The sequence below is a fragment of the Narcine bancroftii genome, chromosome 1, assembly GCF_036971445.1.
Source record: "Narcine bancroftii isolate sNarBan1 chromosome 1, sNarBan1.hap1, whole genome shotgun sequence".
Classification (NCBI taxonomy): Eukaryota; Metazoa; Chordata; class Chondrichthyes; order Torpediniformes; family Narcinidae; genus Narcine; species Narcine bancroftii.
The window spans coordinates 70,274,390-70,292,027 of NC_091469.1; the positions used below are offsets into that span (position 1 = coordinate 70,274,390).

General features: G+C 38.4%; 1 protein-coding gene across 2 annotated transcripts; it reads left to right on the plus strand.

The window, feature by feature from the left end:
• The first annotated feature begins 353 nt into the window (after nt 1–353).
• Nucleotides 354–16,759, plus strand: LOC138759378 (iron-sulfur cluster assembly 1 homolog, mitochondrial-like). 2 transcript variants are annotated; one of them, XM_069929668.1, is made up of 4 exons: nt 354–500; nt 12,188–12,241; nt 12,737–12,842; nt 16,295–16,759. In XM_069929668.1, the coding sequence occupies exons 1-4, from the start codon at nt 450–452 to the stop codon at nt 16,441–16,443; spliced, it is 360 nt and encodes a 119-aa protein (XP_069785769.1). In that variant the 5' UTR covers nt 354–449; the 3' UTR covers nt 16,444–16,759. The 2 variants fall into 2 exon arrangements, with proteins under 2 accessions (XP_069785769.1, XP_069785760.1); XM_069929659.1 differs by lacking the exon at nt 354–500 and adding an exon at nt 1,051–1,198.
• The last annotated feature ends 879 nt before the right edge of the window (nt 16,760–17,638 follow it).

A 17,638-nucleotide genomic window follows, 5' to 3' on the forward strand; every position in this document is an offset into this window, starting at 1 on the left:
TTAATCTCTCGAGCCTTTTTTTTAGACTCTGTTTGCAGGTAGACAGGGCATTGCCAGGCGATCCAACTTGCCTAAGAGCAGTCTTGGGAAAGAACAAGAGGTTCTCCTAATCTAAGTTTAGCAGTGATTAAGTGTGTTGGATCCTCTGGTACAGCAGGTTTCCATGCTTTTTAACTCATTTCTGAGCCCTTGTGTGCAAATTAGTCCTTGTGTGTTACTCGTTTTTTTTTTAATGACTACTGCACATAAACGTGTTTGATATGTGCTATATAATTGCAAGTCTTAAATGATGTGGCATTTCATTTCCATGCACAGATTCCATCTTGTATATTGGGATACACCTCTGCTCAAATCCTTGATGAGATTGCTCTGACCGTATTTTCAAGACAGTACTTCATTGACCCAAACGAAGCAGTGCAAACTTCTGAAGTTGCAGCTGTCAGGTTGCGATGTTAACTCATAGAACAATTACATTGAAATCAATGGAAGAAATGATAAAGGTACGTGAAGGAATTTCTCAATACCAAAATGGTGGCGACTGGCATTTTTAAATAAAAATACAAAACGTTGAAATTAGTGGGTTATGAAGATTGCAGAGAGGGGAAAACAACAATGACCCTTCAGGTCGTTAAAAAAAATAGAAAATGCTGGAAAATCAACAGGTTAGTTAACATGCAGATCAATATGTCCAGATCAAAGGGCTTTTTGTCAGATTTACAGTTTTTATATTGGCTAGTGAATGCTTGATTTGTTTTCGCTGTTTTAATTAAAGTCGAGTACTTCTATAACTTTAATTTTAACGCCCGGAAGGACTATGATATAAAAATGACCCACTGAAAGAACAGGTTTGAGTCGGCGCGACGCTTGGCTTCCTCAGCAAGATCGCCCCAGACGGACGCGCTTCATCCGCGGCTTGGTTCCGTCACCTTGACGAGCGACGTCTTAATATCAAGCTTTCTCATTGGTTGAGCCTAAGGTTGATTATCAACGCTACCAATCAGATTGTCCGGTACTTAAGGATTAGGGTCTTTTAACCTCGCGCCCAGCTCTCCCCCCCCCCCACCCCACCCCCCTCCCCTTCCCTCCTGTCGGACCCTCTCCTGCTCCCAGCAGGATGTCCGGATCCATATTCCGAGCATCCATCAGAGCTGTTAGTGCCAGGCGACGGCTGGTCCCAACCAGAGCAGCGCTGACTCTGGTGAGTTCGGAGACGCCTCCTTGGATTTAAATCTCCCTCTTTTCAGCCCCGGTTCCCCCTCCCGCGGGATGAGAGGGGCGGCCGAATGTAAGGGGTGGGGGCGGTAGGTGGGTTCGGGGTGGGATTGCCGGTGATGGTAAACAGGCGAGGTCGTTGGCGACGGATGAGGGGTCAAAGAAGGTCGGGGAAATGGGGAGCGGGCTGGCGGGGGTGGAATGGGTGTGAGCAGGAGGCAGGTACTGGTTGGAGGGCTGATTTTGGCCACAGTGGCTGGAGTTGTTTACAAGAAGAGTGACACATGTTTTTACCGACTGCAATGTGTTGAAAACTTGTACATTTCGTACTACTTGGGCAGCAGTTTTCCTTTTTACAACTTTAGGATGTAAATTGTAGAGAAATTATTTTGGATCTGCGTTTTTGCGGTGGAGAGAGGGTGAGGCTGATGAAGATAAGTAGTTGCAGCAGGGGTGTGGCATTCTTAAGAAGAGTGCAGCGGGTGGGTTAAGAGGTCAGAAGTATAGGGAAGAAATTATATAATCTACAGACATCTCTGTTAAAGACTAAATGGTTGCATTCTTAAGTTACATCATGAAAATAGAGTTTTGGTCCAAAGTCCATGTTGACCAGGCTGCCCATCTGATCTTGTCCCATTTGCTCACGTTTGACCCATATTCCTGTAAACCAGCCATTCTCAACTTTTTTTGGTTATGCCCCCCTGGGACTCTGCTCAAAGTTTATGAGCTACCTTCCCTGTGAAGCAGTCAAGTTTTGGTTTCTTCTGTACTTCTCTCTAACTGACAATGTTTAAAAAAAATTGTGAGGTGTAAAGAAAACAAGGCTTTTACTTAAATGTTTTGATCCCCTATGGCCCCCATTGAGAATGACTGTTCTCAACCGTTCTATCCATATAGCTGTCTAAATAGCTTTTAAACATTGTAAATGTACTTGTCTCAAACTCTTCCTCCAACAGCTCATTCTTCATCCCCTCAGTGTGAAAAATGTTCCCCATTTAAAATTTTTCCTCTTTCACCTTAAAACTATGCCCTCTAGTTTTTGACTCTAGGGACTTTGACCATTCATCTTGTCTGTGGCCCTTGTGATTTTATTAACATCAACAAGGTCTACAAGGCAAATGGACAGTAAGGTCATGGAACTTATACAGATTAAAGAGAAGGAGGTGCTTGCTGTCTTAATATGAATATAAATCCACAGGGCCTGACAAGGTATTTCCTCAGACCTTGAGGTAGGCTAGGGCAAAAGTGCAGAGGCAATTGCAGATGTATTTGAAATGTCTTTGGCCATTGGTGGGGTGCTCATGTTGTTCTATTGTTTAAAAAAGGTCCAAAAGTAACCCAGGAAATTTTAGGCTGGTGAGCCTGATGTCAGTAGAAGATAAATTATTAGAAGGTGTTCTAAGAGATTGGATATGCATAAGTATTTGGATAATCGGGCTGATTAGGGAGAGTCATCATGGCTTTGTGCATGGTCGATTGTGTTTAACCAAACTTGGAGAGTTTTTCGAGGAGATTACAAGTTGATGAAGGAAAGGCTGTACACGTTGTCTATAAGAATTTTAGTAAGGCCTTTGACAAAGTCTCATGTTAGAGATTCAGTCCCTCAATATTCATGGTGAGGTAGTAAACTGGGTTTAGCGTTAGCTTTGTGGGAGAAGGGGGCGTGGCAAGGAGGCGTAGAGTCTAGACATGTAATCTCAACCTCTCTGGCCAGACTTTTAAGTACCTGTTTTTTAACCCTTTGTTTTCAAGTTTAAACTTTTTAAATTTTAATTTAAAGTATTAAGGAACTATTATGGCCATTAATGGTAAAAAGATTAAATTTCAAGTGCAGAAGAAGTTACATTTTTGAAGTGCTGAAGATTTGAGGCCCAGACGACTTGATACAGCTTCAGGCTTAATCTCTTCAGTGTCTAAATCTCAAAGATTGCCTGTGGGAGCTGAAAAAAAAATGTCTATTACTCACCAAGTGAAGGATGGCGCTGGAATTACCCATTCTCTGGAAGAAGGTGCGTGTTCCCAAGAAGTGGATCACGATTTGGAAAGCCTTTTGATTTCAACGGAGAGAGCATGCAGGAAGATGACTCCATTGTTGGAAATGCATCAGGAAGCATTTCAACCTGAAGATATCGCTTTCCTTCACGATTTTGTGAAAAAACAACGAGATGCGGGAGGAGACCAGCGGCGACCCCCTGAGGAAATCGGGGTGCCGTCGCTGGGAGTCCAGACCTGCAGTAAAATTTTTTAAATGCCTTCTGTTGAGTTGCAGCAGGAGCTGCAGTTACCTGGTTCTGTCACTACGTCAGAGAGAGCAGGGCTGAGCTTTTCTGAGCTACAGTGTATGCAACTAAATGCAGTTATTCAGCCTCTAATGAATGAGATGGTTCAAATGATAAGTTCAGAATTGAATATAGTTAAAGCATGTGTGGATGCATCTTATGAAGAATTTAAAACATTTCAGTCTGCTTTTTCGGATTGTAAACAACAAGTGGCTTCTAACACAGAAAAAGTGTTGAAGGTTGAAAAATCAGTCATAGAATTGGAGAACGCGAGAAGGAGTTGGAGAGGAAAATAGACTACTTGGAGAATCAAAGCAGAAGGAATAATGTGAAAATCGTTGGTCTGCCAGAAGGTATATAAGGACAAGATCCTCTTCGTTTCTTTAAAGACTGGATCCCACAAGTATTAGGGCAAGAATTTTTTTATGGAGGATTGGTACTGGAAAGAGCCCATAGAGTTCTAAGAAGAACACCGTCAGCTGGTCAGCCACCGAGACCGGTAATAATTCGATGTTTGAATTATTTGGACAGAGAGGCAATACTTCGACTAGCAGTGCAAAATGCGAGACAACGACAAACTCCGTTATTGATTCAGAATAGCAGATTTTTTTTGTATCCTGATTTGAGTCAAGAGGTTATTCAACGCTGTCATCGATTTAATCCAGTTAAAGAAGTTTTGTGGCATAAAGGTTATAAGTCTACTTTTCGCTACCCAGCAGTGTTGAAGGTGTTTTATGGAGACTATCAATTCCGGTTTTTTGAGAATGATCGTGAAGTAATGATTTTTGTTGATTCATTGCCAGATATAAGAGGACAAAGACGTAGTCCACCATTGTCTCCTAAAGAAAAATCTGGTTGTTCTGGAACGGAAGAAATGGGAAAAATGGGAATGGAAAGAGTTCAACTTCTTTTGAAATGGGATCTTCGAGATTGGAATCTCTTGGATGAAAAGAATTTTCTTTTTCTTACTTTTTTTTGTTATTATGATATTTTGATGTTATTCATTGCTTGGCTGGGGAGGGAGAGATTTGTTCTAAGTGTGGGTGACCCACACCCAATTTTTGTTTAGGGATTATTACCTTTAGGTGGTTTTTTTGGGGGGGGATTTTCTTTTTTTTTTCTTTATTTTTTTTATTTTCATTTTAGTTAGCTTTTAATTTGTGATTTTTTTTTCCTATTGGAGGGCCTATATATGTTGATTTGAGTATTCATATAAAGATATTATTGGTATTTAATAATAATAGTAGATATGTCGAAGTTGAGGTTTGCTACTTTTAATGTTCGAGGATTAAACAGTCCGATTAAGCGTAAGCAAGTCTTGGCAAAAGAAAAAAAAAAGCTTTGTGGGAGAAGCTAGAGAGTGGTGGTAGATGATTGTCTCATCAGAACATAAGAAATAAGAGCAGGAGTAGGCCATCCGGCCTGTTAAGCCTGTTCTGCCATTGCTGATTTGATCATTGACTGGAAACCTGTGCCTCAAGGATTGTTGCTAAGTCTACAGTTGTTTCTCATCTTTATCAACAATCTAGATGAATGTGTGGAAAATTGGATCAGTAAGTTTGAAGATGACACTATGGAGGTGTAGTTGGCAGCAAGGATGGCTTTCAAAGCTTGCAGAGGGATCTGGATCAGCTGGATAAGTGAGATGCAAAATGGCAGATGGAATTTATTGTAGGCAAGTGTGAGGTGTTGCACTTTGTAAGGACGCCAAGTTCTCTCTACCACCCTATTTACCTGTGACTCCACTTTAAGGGAATTATCTATTTCCAGATCCCTCTGTTCTACTGCACTGCTCACAGTGCCCTACCATTTACTGTGTATGTCTTACCTTGGTTGAAGGTGAAAGGGGAGTAGTTTGGGGGGGAACATCAGAGGGAATTTCCTCACACAGAGTCGTGGGAGTATAGATTGAGCTGCCAGCTGAAATGGTGTGGTCTTATCAAAGTCTTGTACAGCTGTAATATGATTCTGCTCCTGTACTCAATGGTCTCACCAATAAAGACCATCATGTCATCAGATTGGTCACATGTGTTGCCACTTTCAGGAAATTATGTACCCTTAGGTGTCTGTTTTACAACACTTTCCAAGGACTATCATTGTCTTGCACTGCATCACCTCATACTTGTCTGTTAAATTCCATCTGCCATTCCTTGGCCCACTTTGCCAGTTCATTTAGATCCCATTCTAATCTCAGATAACCTTCACTGTTCACTATACCACAAGCTTTAGTGTCATTTGCAAACTTGCAAACCATGTTAACTACATTGTCATCCAGATCGTCAATTTAAATAACAATTAGCAGTGGACTCAACGCCAATCCCTGTGCCATGGCACTGGTCACGGGTCTCTAGTCTGAGTAACAACCCTACAATCCCATCCTCTGACTCTACAATTCTATATCCAATTGGCCAAATCACCCTAGATTCCATGTGATCTGACCTTCTGTACCAACCTATTATTAAGATGTGTGATTCTTGGAGACAACGTGAAGTAACATTATTGTGGTTTAATGTTGATTTTCTTTAACTTAATTTTAACCTGGGCACAGTCGGGTTTCTGAACAGTAAATCTGTATTCCAGTCAATGTTGGTGCAATTGGCTGATCCATTGATTTCACGAGTAAATTTCTTGCTCCTGATTCAACTCTGGGAATTGCATCTTGGAACTTGTTGATTGCTCTACCCATTTATAGATGAGGACAATAAATCAGCAATGATGTTATAGATAAGTTAGGTAAGTAGAGAGAAAGACACTCAATAGAATATAATATGGAGGTATATGTAGATATCCACTTTTAGGATTATTTAAATATGAGAGGCCAATGAATGTTGGTGTTAGGAAAAATGACATTGTATTAGAAACAAAATTAGTATGTACTGTTGTAAGTAATTAAGGGCAAACGGAATGATTGGGTATAAAAGTTAAGACAGTTGTGTTAAATCTATATATAATATTCCTGGAGCTCTGTGTACTATTTTGGACTTGTGTAGGAATTGTGTAGCTGTCTTAGAAGCAGTGTGAAGAAAGTCAACTGAATTGATTCCTGATGTGACATTTTTTTTTATTTTTTTTTTTTTTAAATTTTTTTATTTTTCACACCATAAATCACATTAGCCATGATATACACTATTTCTTTTCACACATATACAGTGACTTTTTCTCCCCCCCCCCCTTTCCTCCCAAACCACCCCCCCACCCCCCCCTCTCATCCATTTTAGGTATACAATCTAGGTTGCATTAATCCAGTCAGACAATGTTGTCATTCAACAAAATTACACCAGAAATTCTACTGAGTCCATTCTTTTCTTTCCTTCTCCTTCTATCAACTTAGGTAATGTTTGTCCCCGGTAGGTTTTCGCTATTGTATTTAATGTAAGGCTCCTATACTTGTTCGAATATTTCAATATTATTTCTTAACCAATATGTTATTTTTTTTTCTAATGGAATACATTTATTCATTTAAATTTGGTAGTTTCTTCCTTTTAATTTGGTTATGTATTCCATTAATATTTAAAGACATATAGTTCAGCGTAGCCCTTTTATATTTTGTTTATCTTCTCTTTCCGTTTTTCCATCATTACCTTTCCTCCTTTTCCATTTCTGTTTTCTTATTTTCAACTCTTCATAAGACAACATTCCTACAACATCTAACATTTTCCTTATTCTCCTATTTCTATCTTATTTATCCCCAATCTCCCCTTCACCTCCTGAGTTGTCCTTTATCCCTTGTCGGACAACCACATATCCCCTCTCCATTTGGATTTGCGAATCCACTCGCAAGCGTCAACTGATTGTGCAGTGACCGCTATTTCCCCCCACCCCGCCTCCCCCAGAAAAGATTTCACTTTTCATATGTCACAAAGGTCCCTCTTTTAATTCCCTCCTTATTCTCTCTATTCCATTACCTTCCCTTATTAATTCTTGTCTATACTATCTATATTTTCCTCTAAGTACAGATACATTCATGTATGCTCATTGTCTCTATTCACTCTTATACCTCTTTACCTGCATACATATCAATCGTGATCATTTTTACTCTCATTACCCGTCTTCTTCCCTCAGTCTATTTTTGTCTTTACCCACATACATATCAGTCGTGATCATTTTAACTCTCATTACCCGTCTTCCTCCCTCAGTCTATTTTTGTAATTGTTCTGCAAATTTTCGTGCTTCTTCTGGATCCGAGAATAGTCTGTTTTGCTGTCCTGGAATAAATATTTTCAATACCGCTGGATGCTTTAGTATAAATTTATACCCTTTCTTCCATAAAATCGCCTTTGCTGTATTGAACTCTTTTCTCTTCTTTAGGAGTTCAAAACTTATATCTGGATAAATGAAGATTTTTTGCCCTTTATACTCCAGTGGTTTGTTGCCCTCTCTTACTTTTTCCATTGTCTTCTCCAGTACCTTTTCTCTTGTAGTATATCTTAGGAATTTTACTAAAATAGATCTTGGTTTTTGTTGTGGTTGTGGTTTAGAGGCCAATGCTCTATGTGCCCTTTCTATTTCCATTTCTTGCTGTAGTTCTGGACATCCTAGGGTCTTAGGGATCCAATCTTTTATAAACTCCCTCATATTCTTGCCTTCTTCATCTTCCTTAAGGCCCACTATCTTTATGTTATTTCTTCTGTTATAATTTTCCATTATATCTATTTTCTGAGCTAACAGCTCTTGTGTCTCTTTAGTTTTTTTATTAGATTCCTCCAATTTCTTTTTTAAGTCTTCTACCTCCATTTCTGCTGCTACTGCCCGCTCTTCCATCTTGTCCATTTTTTTTCCCATTTCTGTTAAGGTCATCTCCATTTTAATTATTTTCTCCTCTGTGTTGTTTATTCTTTTTCTTAAATCCTTAAATTCCTGTGTTTGCCATTCTTTAAATGATTCCATGTATCCTCTAATAAGAGTAAGTATATCCTTTACCTTGCCTCTCTTTTCTTCTTCTATTTCACCATACTCTTCCTCTTCTTCTTCCTCTGAGTTGACCATCTGTTGTTTCTTTGTTGCCCTTTCCTCCTCTTCTATCTTGTTTCTATTGTCTTCTGTGGTCTCTTCTTGCTGCAGGTGTTCTGCAGCTGTCGTTGCCGGCTGTGGAGATCGACTCCCCAGCTGGTCCCCCCTCCCGTCGGTGTGTTTTTCTTCATTCGCATCGCGCATGCGCGAAACTTCGCGCATGCGCGTTTGCGCACTTTTGTTCGGCTCTGCGAGCCATTTTTGTAGTCCATTATTTACCGACCTGAGGGAGCGGGTTTCTCTCTCCGCAGCGGGCCTCTTCGGACAGGTAAGGCCTTCACCTTTTTCCTCCTTTGTCTTCTCTTCCTCTCTTCTTACCGTTGCTTTCGACTTTTCTTTTTTTGTCGCCATCTTCTTTCCACCTTTATACTCACTTTTCTGTAACTTTTATTTCTGTGCCTTTGTGTTTTCTCTTGTTTTTCCCGACTTTTCTGGAGAGGGCTGGAGTTCACCGTCCGGCCACTACTCCATCGCGTGACTCCTCCCTGATGTGACATTTTAAAGGAACAGAGATTGAGTAGAATGGGCCCTTAGCCACTAGAAGAATGCAAGATTATGAAAAGCATAAATATTGTGGATGCTGCAAGGATATTTTTCCTGGTGGGGAAGATAAAGGGCTTCTCATTTATGGCTGAAATTAGGAATTTATTCTCTTGAAGGTTGTGTATTTAGAATTCTTTTTCCCCAAAGAGTTGTGAATGCTAAATCATTAAATATATCCAGGGCTATAATAGATTTTGGTCTTTCAGAAAATTCGATTCAATTTATTGTCATTGTAATAAAACAGTGTCATATTACATGAACTTGCTTTTGCCTGCTGAAATGTAGACAGATTCGCCATTGACAGAAATTGTCTGAAGCGCCTCTTACAGTCGGAGAAAGAGTCACCAAGTGTCTGTAGAATCACCTCCAGTGCTTCTGCAGCTTCCACAGCCACACAGAATCCAGTCCAAACCATTGGTAACCTGAACTCCAGATCTGAACCTCTGACACAATCAGGAACCCTTTGGCATTCTCTCGTAGGATTTTAAATAAAACTACCATTGGCTCCTTTTCAAAGCTTGTATGGAGCCGACAGCAGTTGACTGGGCAGTTGGACCCCGCGGGAATGCTGTATCTCTGCTTCCTGCGGGTCCAGACCATTGACAACACTACTGTTACAGCGGCTCCAGCATCGCCACCATTTTTGCAGAATGAGGAATGAGGTCAGAAGCCACATGAGATTGAATGGCAGGTCAGGACTAAGAAGCAATTTGGCTTCATCCTCATAGCCTTATTTGAGTTTAATATTTGGATTGGCATGGAAGTTCAATCTCCACACCCATTAGGTGAAATGAGATCAGGAAAGTCATGAGTTTGATTCCTCATCTCGTTCAATGTGAATTTAGTTTTAAGACATTTGGTGTTAAGCCATTTTTTTTCCCTCAAACTAACTGAATACAGGTGTACTGTATTATATTTATCTCTCTGTACTGGGGTAAGTTAATGTGTAATATTGGAGTTTTACAGAAGTACTCATTTGGCTGCAGCAAGTGCTCATTGTATGAAAATTATCTGAAATTTTAATATGTGGCAAGAACATGTGAATTTGAATTTTGGGTGAGGCACAAACAAAAGAGCCCAGATATAAAATGAGCACTAACCATTTTTCAACTAAAAAAGAAACCATTCAATTCACAATAAACTAATAATATAAAATGTTAGTTCAAACTTTCATGTTGACATGTTAATTCAATTTTTTGAATGGTGTGCTTTTGTAAAGAAAACCACTTGATCTGAAACATATTATTTGATGGCCAGGTTTGAAAGTGTACAGTCAGTACTTAGAGCATAGCACCTTTTTAAATTAATGTGCTTCAGACAAATGTGGGCTTTGCAAGGGCAAGATATAGGGAACTGTTTTTCTACAGGCCATGATATGCTGTCAGCTGAGGTGGCAGTGCATACATGCATATACAGTATTGATTGCTTGCTTTGAAGTTGTGCACCTGTTTGCCTAGAAAATGCACACATCCACACATGCTAATTGTCTCTTGACTAACTAACAATTCAAATTATGATTCAAATTCAAACAGATGGGAGTGGGTGGATAACTTTCTGATTAGAGAGAGAAGGAGTGGAGAGCTGAGGACACAGGGATGGGGAAGAGTGGGAGTGGTGTAATGGAAACCAGTGAAGTCTATGTTAATACTATCTGGTTGGAGAGTGCCCAGATGGAATATTAGGTGTTGCTCCTCCAATTTGTGGGTAGCCTTGGTTTGGCAATGGACAGACATGTCTGTGCAGGAGTGGGGTGCCGAATTCAAATGGTTAGCCACTGGGAGATCACCGCCATTCCTGTGGACACAGCGAAGATTCTGAATGAAATGATCTCCCAGTCTGCACGCACTCTCTCCTCTCCAATCTAAAGAGGGCCACAACGGGAGCACCTTCCATGCCATCTCTCCCCACTTGGGAGGACTGTTTGGACATGAATGGTGGTGAGGGAGGAGGTGAGGGTGCATGTAGCATTTCCTTTGGTCATGAGTAGGTACATAGGAGGTGATGAGTGGACAAGGAAGTCACTGAGGGAGCAGTCCCTTCAGAAGGCGGAGAGGGGAAGATGTGTCTGGTGGTAGATTCATATTGTAGGTAATGGAAATTATGGAGGATAAAATGTTGAATGTGGAGGTAGGTGAAGACAAGGGGATTCTTGTCCTTGTTGCGTCTAGGGGCAGAGGGGGCCAGGGCAGATGTGTGGGAAATGGAGGAGATATGAGTTGTGTGGTAAATGGTCTATTGCTGAGATTTCTACCCTTTGATAGTTGTTTCTGATGCATTATGGGCACTTTATTTGCAAATATTAATTCTAAAAGTATAATTTGTAGTTCTGTTCAGACAGCTATACAAAGGGTGTCAATAAGCTTGAAAGGTGGTAGAAAAGAACATGTTACAGGACTGGAGTACAGGTACTTGAATTATATGGAGAGGAAGGATTTGAGGAGTGATCTCATAGGTGCATATGAAATTATGAGAGACATAGATAAAGTTGTAGTCTTTTTCCCAGAAGCTCAGTGGTTCAATCAGCATCAGTAGAGGGGGAGAAGAGAGAATGTTTTGATTCAAAGTTCCTTATCGAAACTTGTTATAATAAAAGGCTTTGAATCAAAATTTTGACTATTTATCTCTCTGTGATGCTGCAAGAATGTAGATGTTAGAATATATAAGCAAACAATGAGAAGCTGGAGGGACTCTGTCTGAGTCAGGCAGCATCCATGGAGAGAAACGGTTACTTAATGTTTTGAATAGGGATTCTTTATCAAGAAAGAGTCAATTAAAGAGTTCCAACCGGAAACATTGACTGAACATTTCTCTCCATGGATGCTGCCTAACCCACTGAGTCGCTCTAGCTTTTTATTTGCTCATAACTAATGTTGTGCTTGTTTATATCATTAATGTTCTTGAAATGAAATAGTAATAAAGGTTTTGGCATCTAACTTTATAAGAAATATCTAGGAGCTAGCTTAAAATAAAGTTCTGGTTATATAGGTATGTTGAAGAAATAGTTCATGAAAGAATGAGAAATAGACACAGTGCATTGACAAAACAGGTCAATTAAATTATGGAACATGGTATGGAACTTTTAAATTGTATGGGAAATGCACAAAATTTGAAAGCCGACATTTATTTTTTTTTTCCTTACCTAGACCCCTCTGGCTGTTAATAAAATAAAGCAATTACTTGAGAAAAAGCCTGAATACGTAAGTATCGTCATATTTATTGGATGTATTGTATACATATTGAATGGTTCTGTTTCAGAAATGAGAACTGGTCAAGGATTCAAAACATCTCTGAGACATATTGTGGCATTATATAATACAACATTGTTTTTGTCCCCAAATTTCCTAGTATTGTTTATTAAATCACTGGTGATGCTACTTTTTATACTGCTTGTTCAGAGGAACATCTATTTTATAAACATTATAACTTGTAATTATTTCAAGCTAATTAATAATAAAATAAACATTCATTGCAAGTCTCCCTGTTCTGGGATAGTCAATTGAATGTTTGAATAAAAAGAATGAATTGGGGGAAAAAATAGTACAATGAATGTGTTGTAGAAAGGTTATTTATTTGAAGGGAAAATGGTCTTTACTAAAGATTAATTTGTAATGTCCTCTTTGCAGGGCATAGTCGATCAGGGTGATTAAAATATTTTAAACATTTCTACAAATAATATAACATTTCTGTTCTAGATTGGGTTGAAGATTGGAGTTCGAACCAGAGGATGTAATGGTTTGTCTTATACTTTGGAATACACAAAGGAGAAAAGAGATTCAGATGAAGAAGTAAGTCAGGATGGTAAGTAATCTTGTGTGCATGCTCTAAAAAATATTTGCCATAAATTCTCAACTGAATATAAATTGTTCCATCAAACAGACACAGCATGGATTCATGGAGGACAGGTCATGTTTGACATATTTACTGGAATTTTTGATGATATAATGAGCATAGTGGATAGATGGGAACAGAAGCCATTCAATAAGATGATACATGAAAGGCTTATCCCTAAAATAGCAATACATGGAGTTGGGTGTAATGTATTAGCATAGATAGAGGTTTGGAAAACTAATAGAAGCCAGAAAGAGGGGATGAATGGGTATTTCTCTGGTTGGCAATTGGCAATGAGCAGAGTGCTGCAGGTGATTTGGAAAAAGAGAATCGAGTATAGGATTTCTAAGTTTGCTGATGTCATTAAATTAAGGGGGGGGAAATAAATTATGCAGACAGTCAACAGAGATAGAGAGATGAGTGAGTGGGCAAGTGACTGGTAGATGAAGTAAAATCCACTTTGGAAGGAAAAAAGATTGTAGCATACTATTGCTGAAGGACTTGTGCATGAATTGCAAAGATTGGTTTGCAGGCGTAACAGGTAATCAGGAAGGAAAATTACCTTCATGGCTAGAGGGATTGAATTTAAGAGCAGGCTGGTTTTGCCATAGCAGGAGCACTGGGTGCAGTTCTGGTCTCTTTAGTTGAGAAAGAATATACAGTAAAACCCCTGGTATTTGGCACCTTCGGGGATTGGTGCATGCCGGATAAGTATATGTCCAGTTGCTTGAGACTTACTCTTACAATGCCTAGCTACTACACCTGCATTAAGACTAAAAATTTTAAAAGACAAAATTACTGCTCTGTACTTACACTGAACAAACTTCACTTGCATTTAACCGTCGCTTCATCTGCAGGTTCCCTCCCCTCCACTTAGCCGCCCAAAAGACAAACAATAACTATAGATAATTAACCTCCCCATCCCCAGGTTTACAGATAAAGTCGTACTAATATACTTCATAATATACAAATAAATATAAAGACTCTCACTAAGCAGGGATAAGGAGACACTTTAAGAGAGTCACCCCAACAGCGAGCGGCATCAACCAGCTCTTCATCCTGGACGATGCCATTTTATTCAAACAGCTGCTACTAGCAAAGCTCTACCAAGGCACACCGCTGGCTGAATATTTGCTCCCATCTTCACCACAGGTTTATGTGTTACTTCAAATAGCATTTACTTTTACCATTTTAAACTTGCATTTTTTTTTTTACCTTTTATTTTATTATTTTAATTTTTTTGCTGGTTGCTTGAATTCTGGGTAACAGGGGTTTTACAGTACAGAAAAGGTTCACCAGATTGATTATGCAGATGAGGGGGTTAGCTTATGAGGAGAGATCAAGTCACCGGGGACTATCCTCACTGGAATTTAGAAGAATGAGAGGGGGTCTCATAGAAACGTCAAGTTATGAAAGGATAGAGACAAGAAAGTTGTTTTCCCCCGCTAGACTAGAACTAGATGGCATAGCTTCAAGATACAGGGGAGTAGATTTAGAACTGAGATGTAGAGGAACTGCTGGGATGAATGAATTTGTAGAATTCTTTGTCCAAGGAAGCAGTTGATAACACCTCATTAATATATTTGACAGATAGATTTATGCATTTTAGGGTGACCATTCTCAATGCCATTCCCATATGTCACCTCAGGAGCCACAGAACTTTTAAAGGTTGGTGGGGGGGGGGGAAGAGACAGACTGAAATCATAAAATCTTTTTTGCTTTTTTATCTTTTTTATGTAGTTAGTAGGAGAGAAGTAAGGAAGAAACCAACTAAACCTGACTGTTTTGCAATGAAGGGGGCCCATAAACTGTGAGCAGAGTCCTAAGGGGGCCATCAGCCAAAAAAAAGTTGAGAATGGCTGTTTTAGAGTAATTAAGCATTTTGATGAATGAAAGAAAATGAACTTGAGTCCATGGCCATATCAACTTGTTCAGTGGTGTATTAAGTTCGATGGGCTAAATGGCATACTCTGCCTCCTCCTTTTTCTATTATACAGTAAAATGAATCAAAACACGTAACTCATCTCAGCAAAAGACGTTAGTTAGTCTGTCTGGTCTAAGAAATAGAAAGAGAACAGACTAACAAGTGTTTTTCTGAGATAAGCTGCACGTTTTGACCTTGATTATCCTGCTCTCCAGTGCTTCTTAGCGCCTATTTTAAATTTGCTCTTCATAATACTCGTGCAGTCTGATTAGATGGCTGAATAGCTTTCAACTTGGATCTATATTATTCTTATCATTCTTATCAAATCTGGTTATTCCAATTCATTTTAATTAATTCAACTTGAATTTGTATTTTATTAAATGAGGATGTGTACAATGTCAAAATTTTCTGGAAAAAGGATTATTTTTCAAATATTAAAAAAACTTGCCTGAAATAATTATACTTAATTTGAAAATATAGGTTCTTCAAGTTCTGTGATTTCATTAAACATAATGCATCACCAGCCCACATTTTTCAAAACTGGTATGCAATTCTTTGATGAATAGCTATATTTATAAACCAGATTTGTCAGAAATTTGATCTCATTATTAGCATTTTCTTTAATCTACCTACACCAATCAGCAAAACATTGCTGCTCTTGGAAACAGCAACATGCATTTCTTCATGAATCACAGAATAGCTTGGCATCAGTTTTAAATTTGCCAAGTTTTTGAGAGTGGTAAATGACCCATTTCCCACCACATAAGAGAACAAGTAAATATCACAGAAATCTCCATGTCAATCATGTGGGAGGAAGCAAAAATTTGGAAATGTCTTAAAGAAAAATGCAAATTAGGTCAATTAAATGTTGCTGCCAATTGTTCAAATAAAAAAGCAAAGCTATTATGAATAAAAAGGTAATTGAAACATTTAATACCCGATCTGTGCCAATCATTAAAAACTGTGTCTTGCAAAGAAGGTTTAAAAAAGTTGATTCGATATAAAGGTACTAGCAAGAGGAAAAATTCCAAAATAAAAAAAACCGCTCACTCCAGACATGGATGAGGGTTTCAACTACAAAGAAATTGAGATGGCTGGAGAGGAAAAATGTTCAGAAGCTCAACTCTTCATCAAATGGGGTAGAAAAAATGCAAATAATGTGTTCTAGGCTCAAGCAACAGGCAAGGAAGTGTGATTAAATCATAGGGAGCAAAGATTGTGTTGTGATCATAAGTAATGGCTCTGCCTTAATATTTTATTTGGAGAACTTTTTGCTGAGCACTGAAAGGAAGTATATAAATATATAACCAGATTCCAATCTGGTTATGTATTTACCTGATACCAGCAGAAGCAGCATTTGGATGACAAATAGGATGGAGCCTATTTATCCCTAATGGGAGGAATTTTAGAGGTAACAATAATGTACAGAAAGAGGGGTAGATGTATATTTGAATGTTCCCCATGACAGGAACATAATATTATCAATTTTCTCATCCAGGTGTACGAATATTCATTGAAAAGAAAGCACAGTTGACACTTCTAGGAACAGAAATGGATTACACTGAAAATAAACTTGCAAGTGAATTTGTCTTTCACAATCCCAACATCAAAGGAACCTGTGGCTGTGGTGAAAGTTTTCATATTTAACAGAAACCAACAATGCATTGTGAACGCTAGTGTGGGCATTGTTGTGTGATGAGGCACTGAATTTTCCTTTTTAGGCCACTGCGTGTAGCTGAATATTTTAATTTCAAGGAAAGAAACTGAAATCATATGCTTGATGATCTCACCAATCTCTTGATGGGATATTATGGACAAGTTATTGCATTAAATAAGACACTCATTGTTATGTGTTCAATTTGTCAAACTGTGGATAATGCTAAGTTTATGAATTGTAAACTAGTGCAATCAATGAATTTGAGCCTGGATCAGATAAATATAACCATTTCTTATCTGGAAAGAATTCTTGTATTTGGTATTTGCAAATTTTGGAAACTTAAAATTGGTTTATTATTTCATCTTCAAAATTATTTACAGGCTACAACAAGCATTACTTTGCTGTTATCAAGCTCACAAGTTCATTATTTTATAAAGAAACATTATTTGGTGATAAAGCTTAAAGTTCAACATTTAAAAAAAAATTGTTACAGAAGTCTCATGACTGTTGAAGTCAGTTAGAGATGTTGCTCTCCATTACCAACTACTAAGGAGTTACAATGAAGATAAAGCAGATATTGGAATCTATATGGAGTCTCTATGCCTGCAAGCAAGATTGTTCCTTGAAAATGCCACAGTTGTTTGGAACCAGAACATTTTCATTTTTTGTTAGGTAAAAATGGATTTAAGATCATGATCGGGACTTGGCAATCTTTTTTTAAAAAAAACCTCACATTCCACCTTAAGTATTCTCTATGTCACAAGTGCTCTGTGATTAGTAAGGAATTGTTTAAGGTGGTATGTGAGTGGGAAGGTTGAAAATCACTATTTTAGACCCAATTTTTACTGAAATATTTTACTTGAGAAAAAATGTCATTGGTCCATTTCCTCTAGAATTATGAAACCACGCACATAACAAGTCAATTAGGTACAATTAAAAAAGTGGTTTTCAAACTTTTTCTTTCTACTCACATACCACTTTACTAATCACAGAGCACTTATGGCATAGTGAATACTTAAAGTGGAATGTGAGTTTTTTAAAAATAGGTTGCCCACCCTGATCTAGATAATACAGTAAGACCAGCTACTTGGTTATTTATACCTCATGACCAAGAAGGTCATAAATTATACTCTACCTAGTAAATCCAGGTATCTTTTCCACTTTACGAAGAATATAGATTTTTGA

Coding starts and splice junctions, on each gene's coding strand:
- LOC138759378 (XM_069929659.1), top strand. CDS start 1,115: ATGTCCGGATCCATATTCCGAGCATCCATCAGAGCTGTTAGTGCCAGG. Junction 1,199..12,187: donor CCAGAGCAGCGCTGACTCTG/GTGAGTTCGGAG, acceptor TTCCTTACCTAG/ACCCCTCTGGCTGTTAATAA. Junction 12,843..16,294: donor TGAAGAAGTAAGTCAGGATG/GTAAGTAATCTT, acceptor TTTCTCATCCAG/GTGTACGAATATTCATTGAA.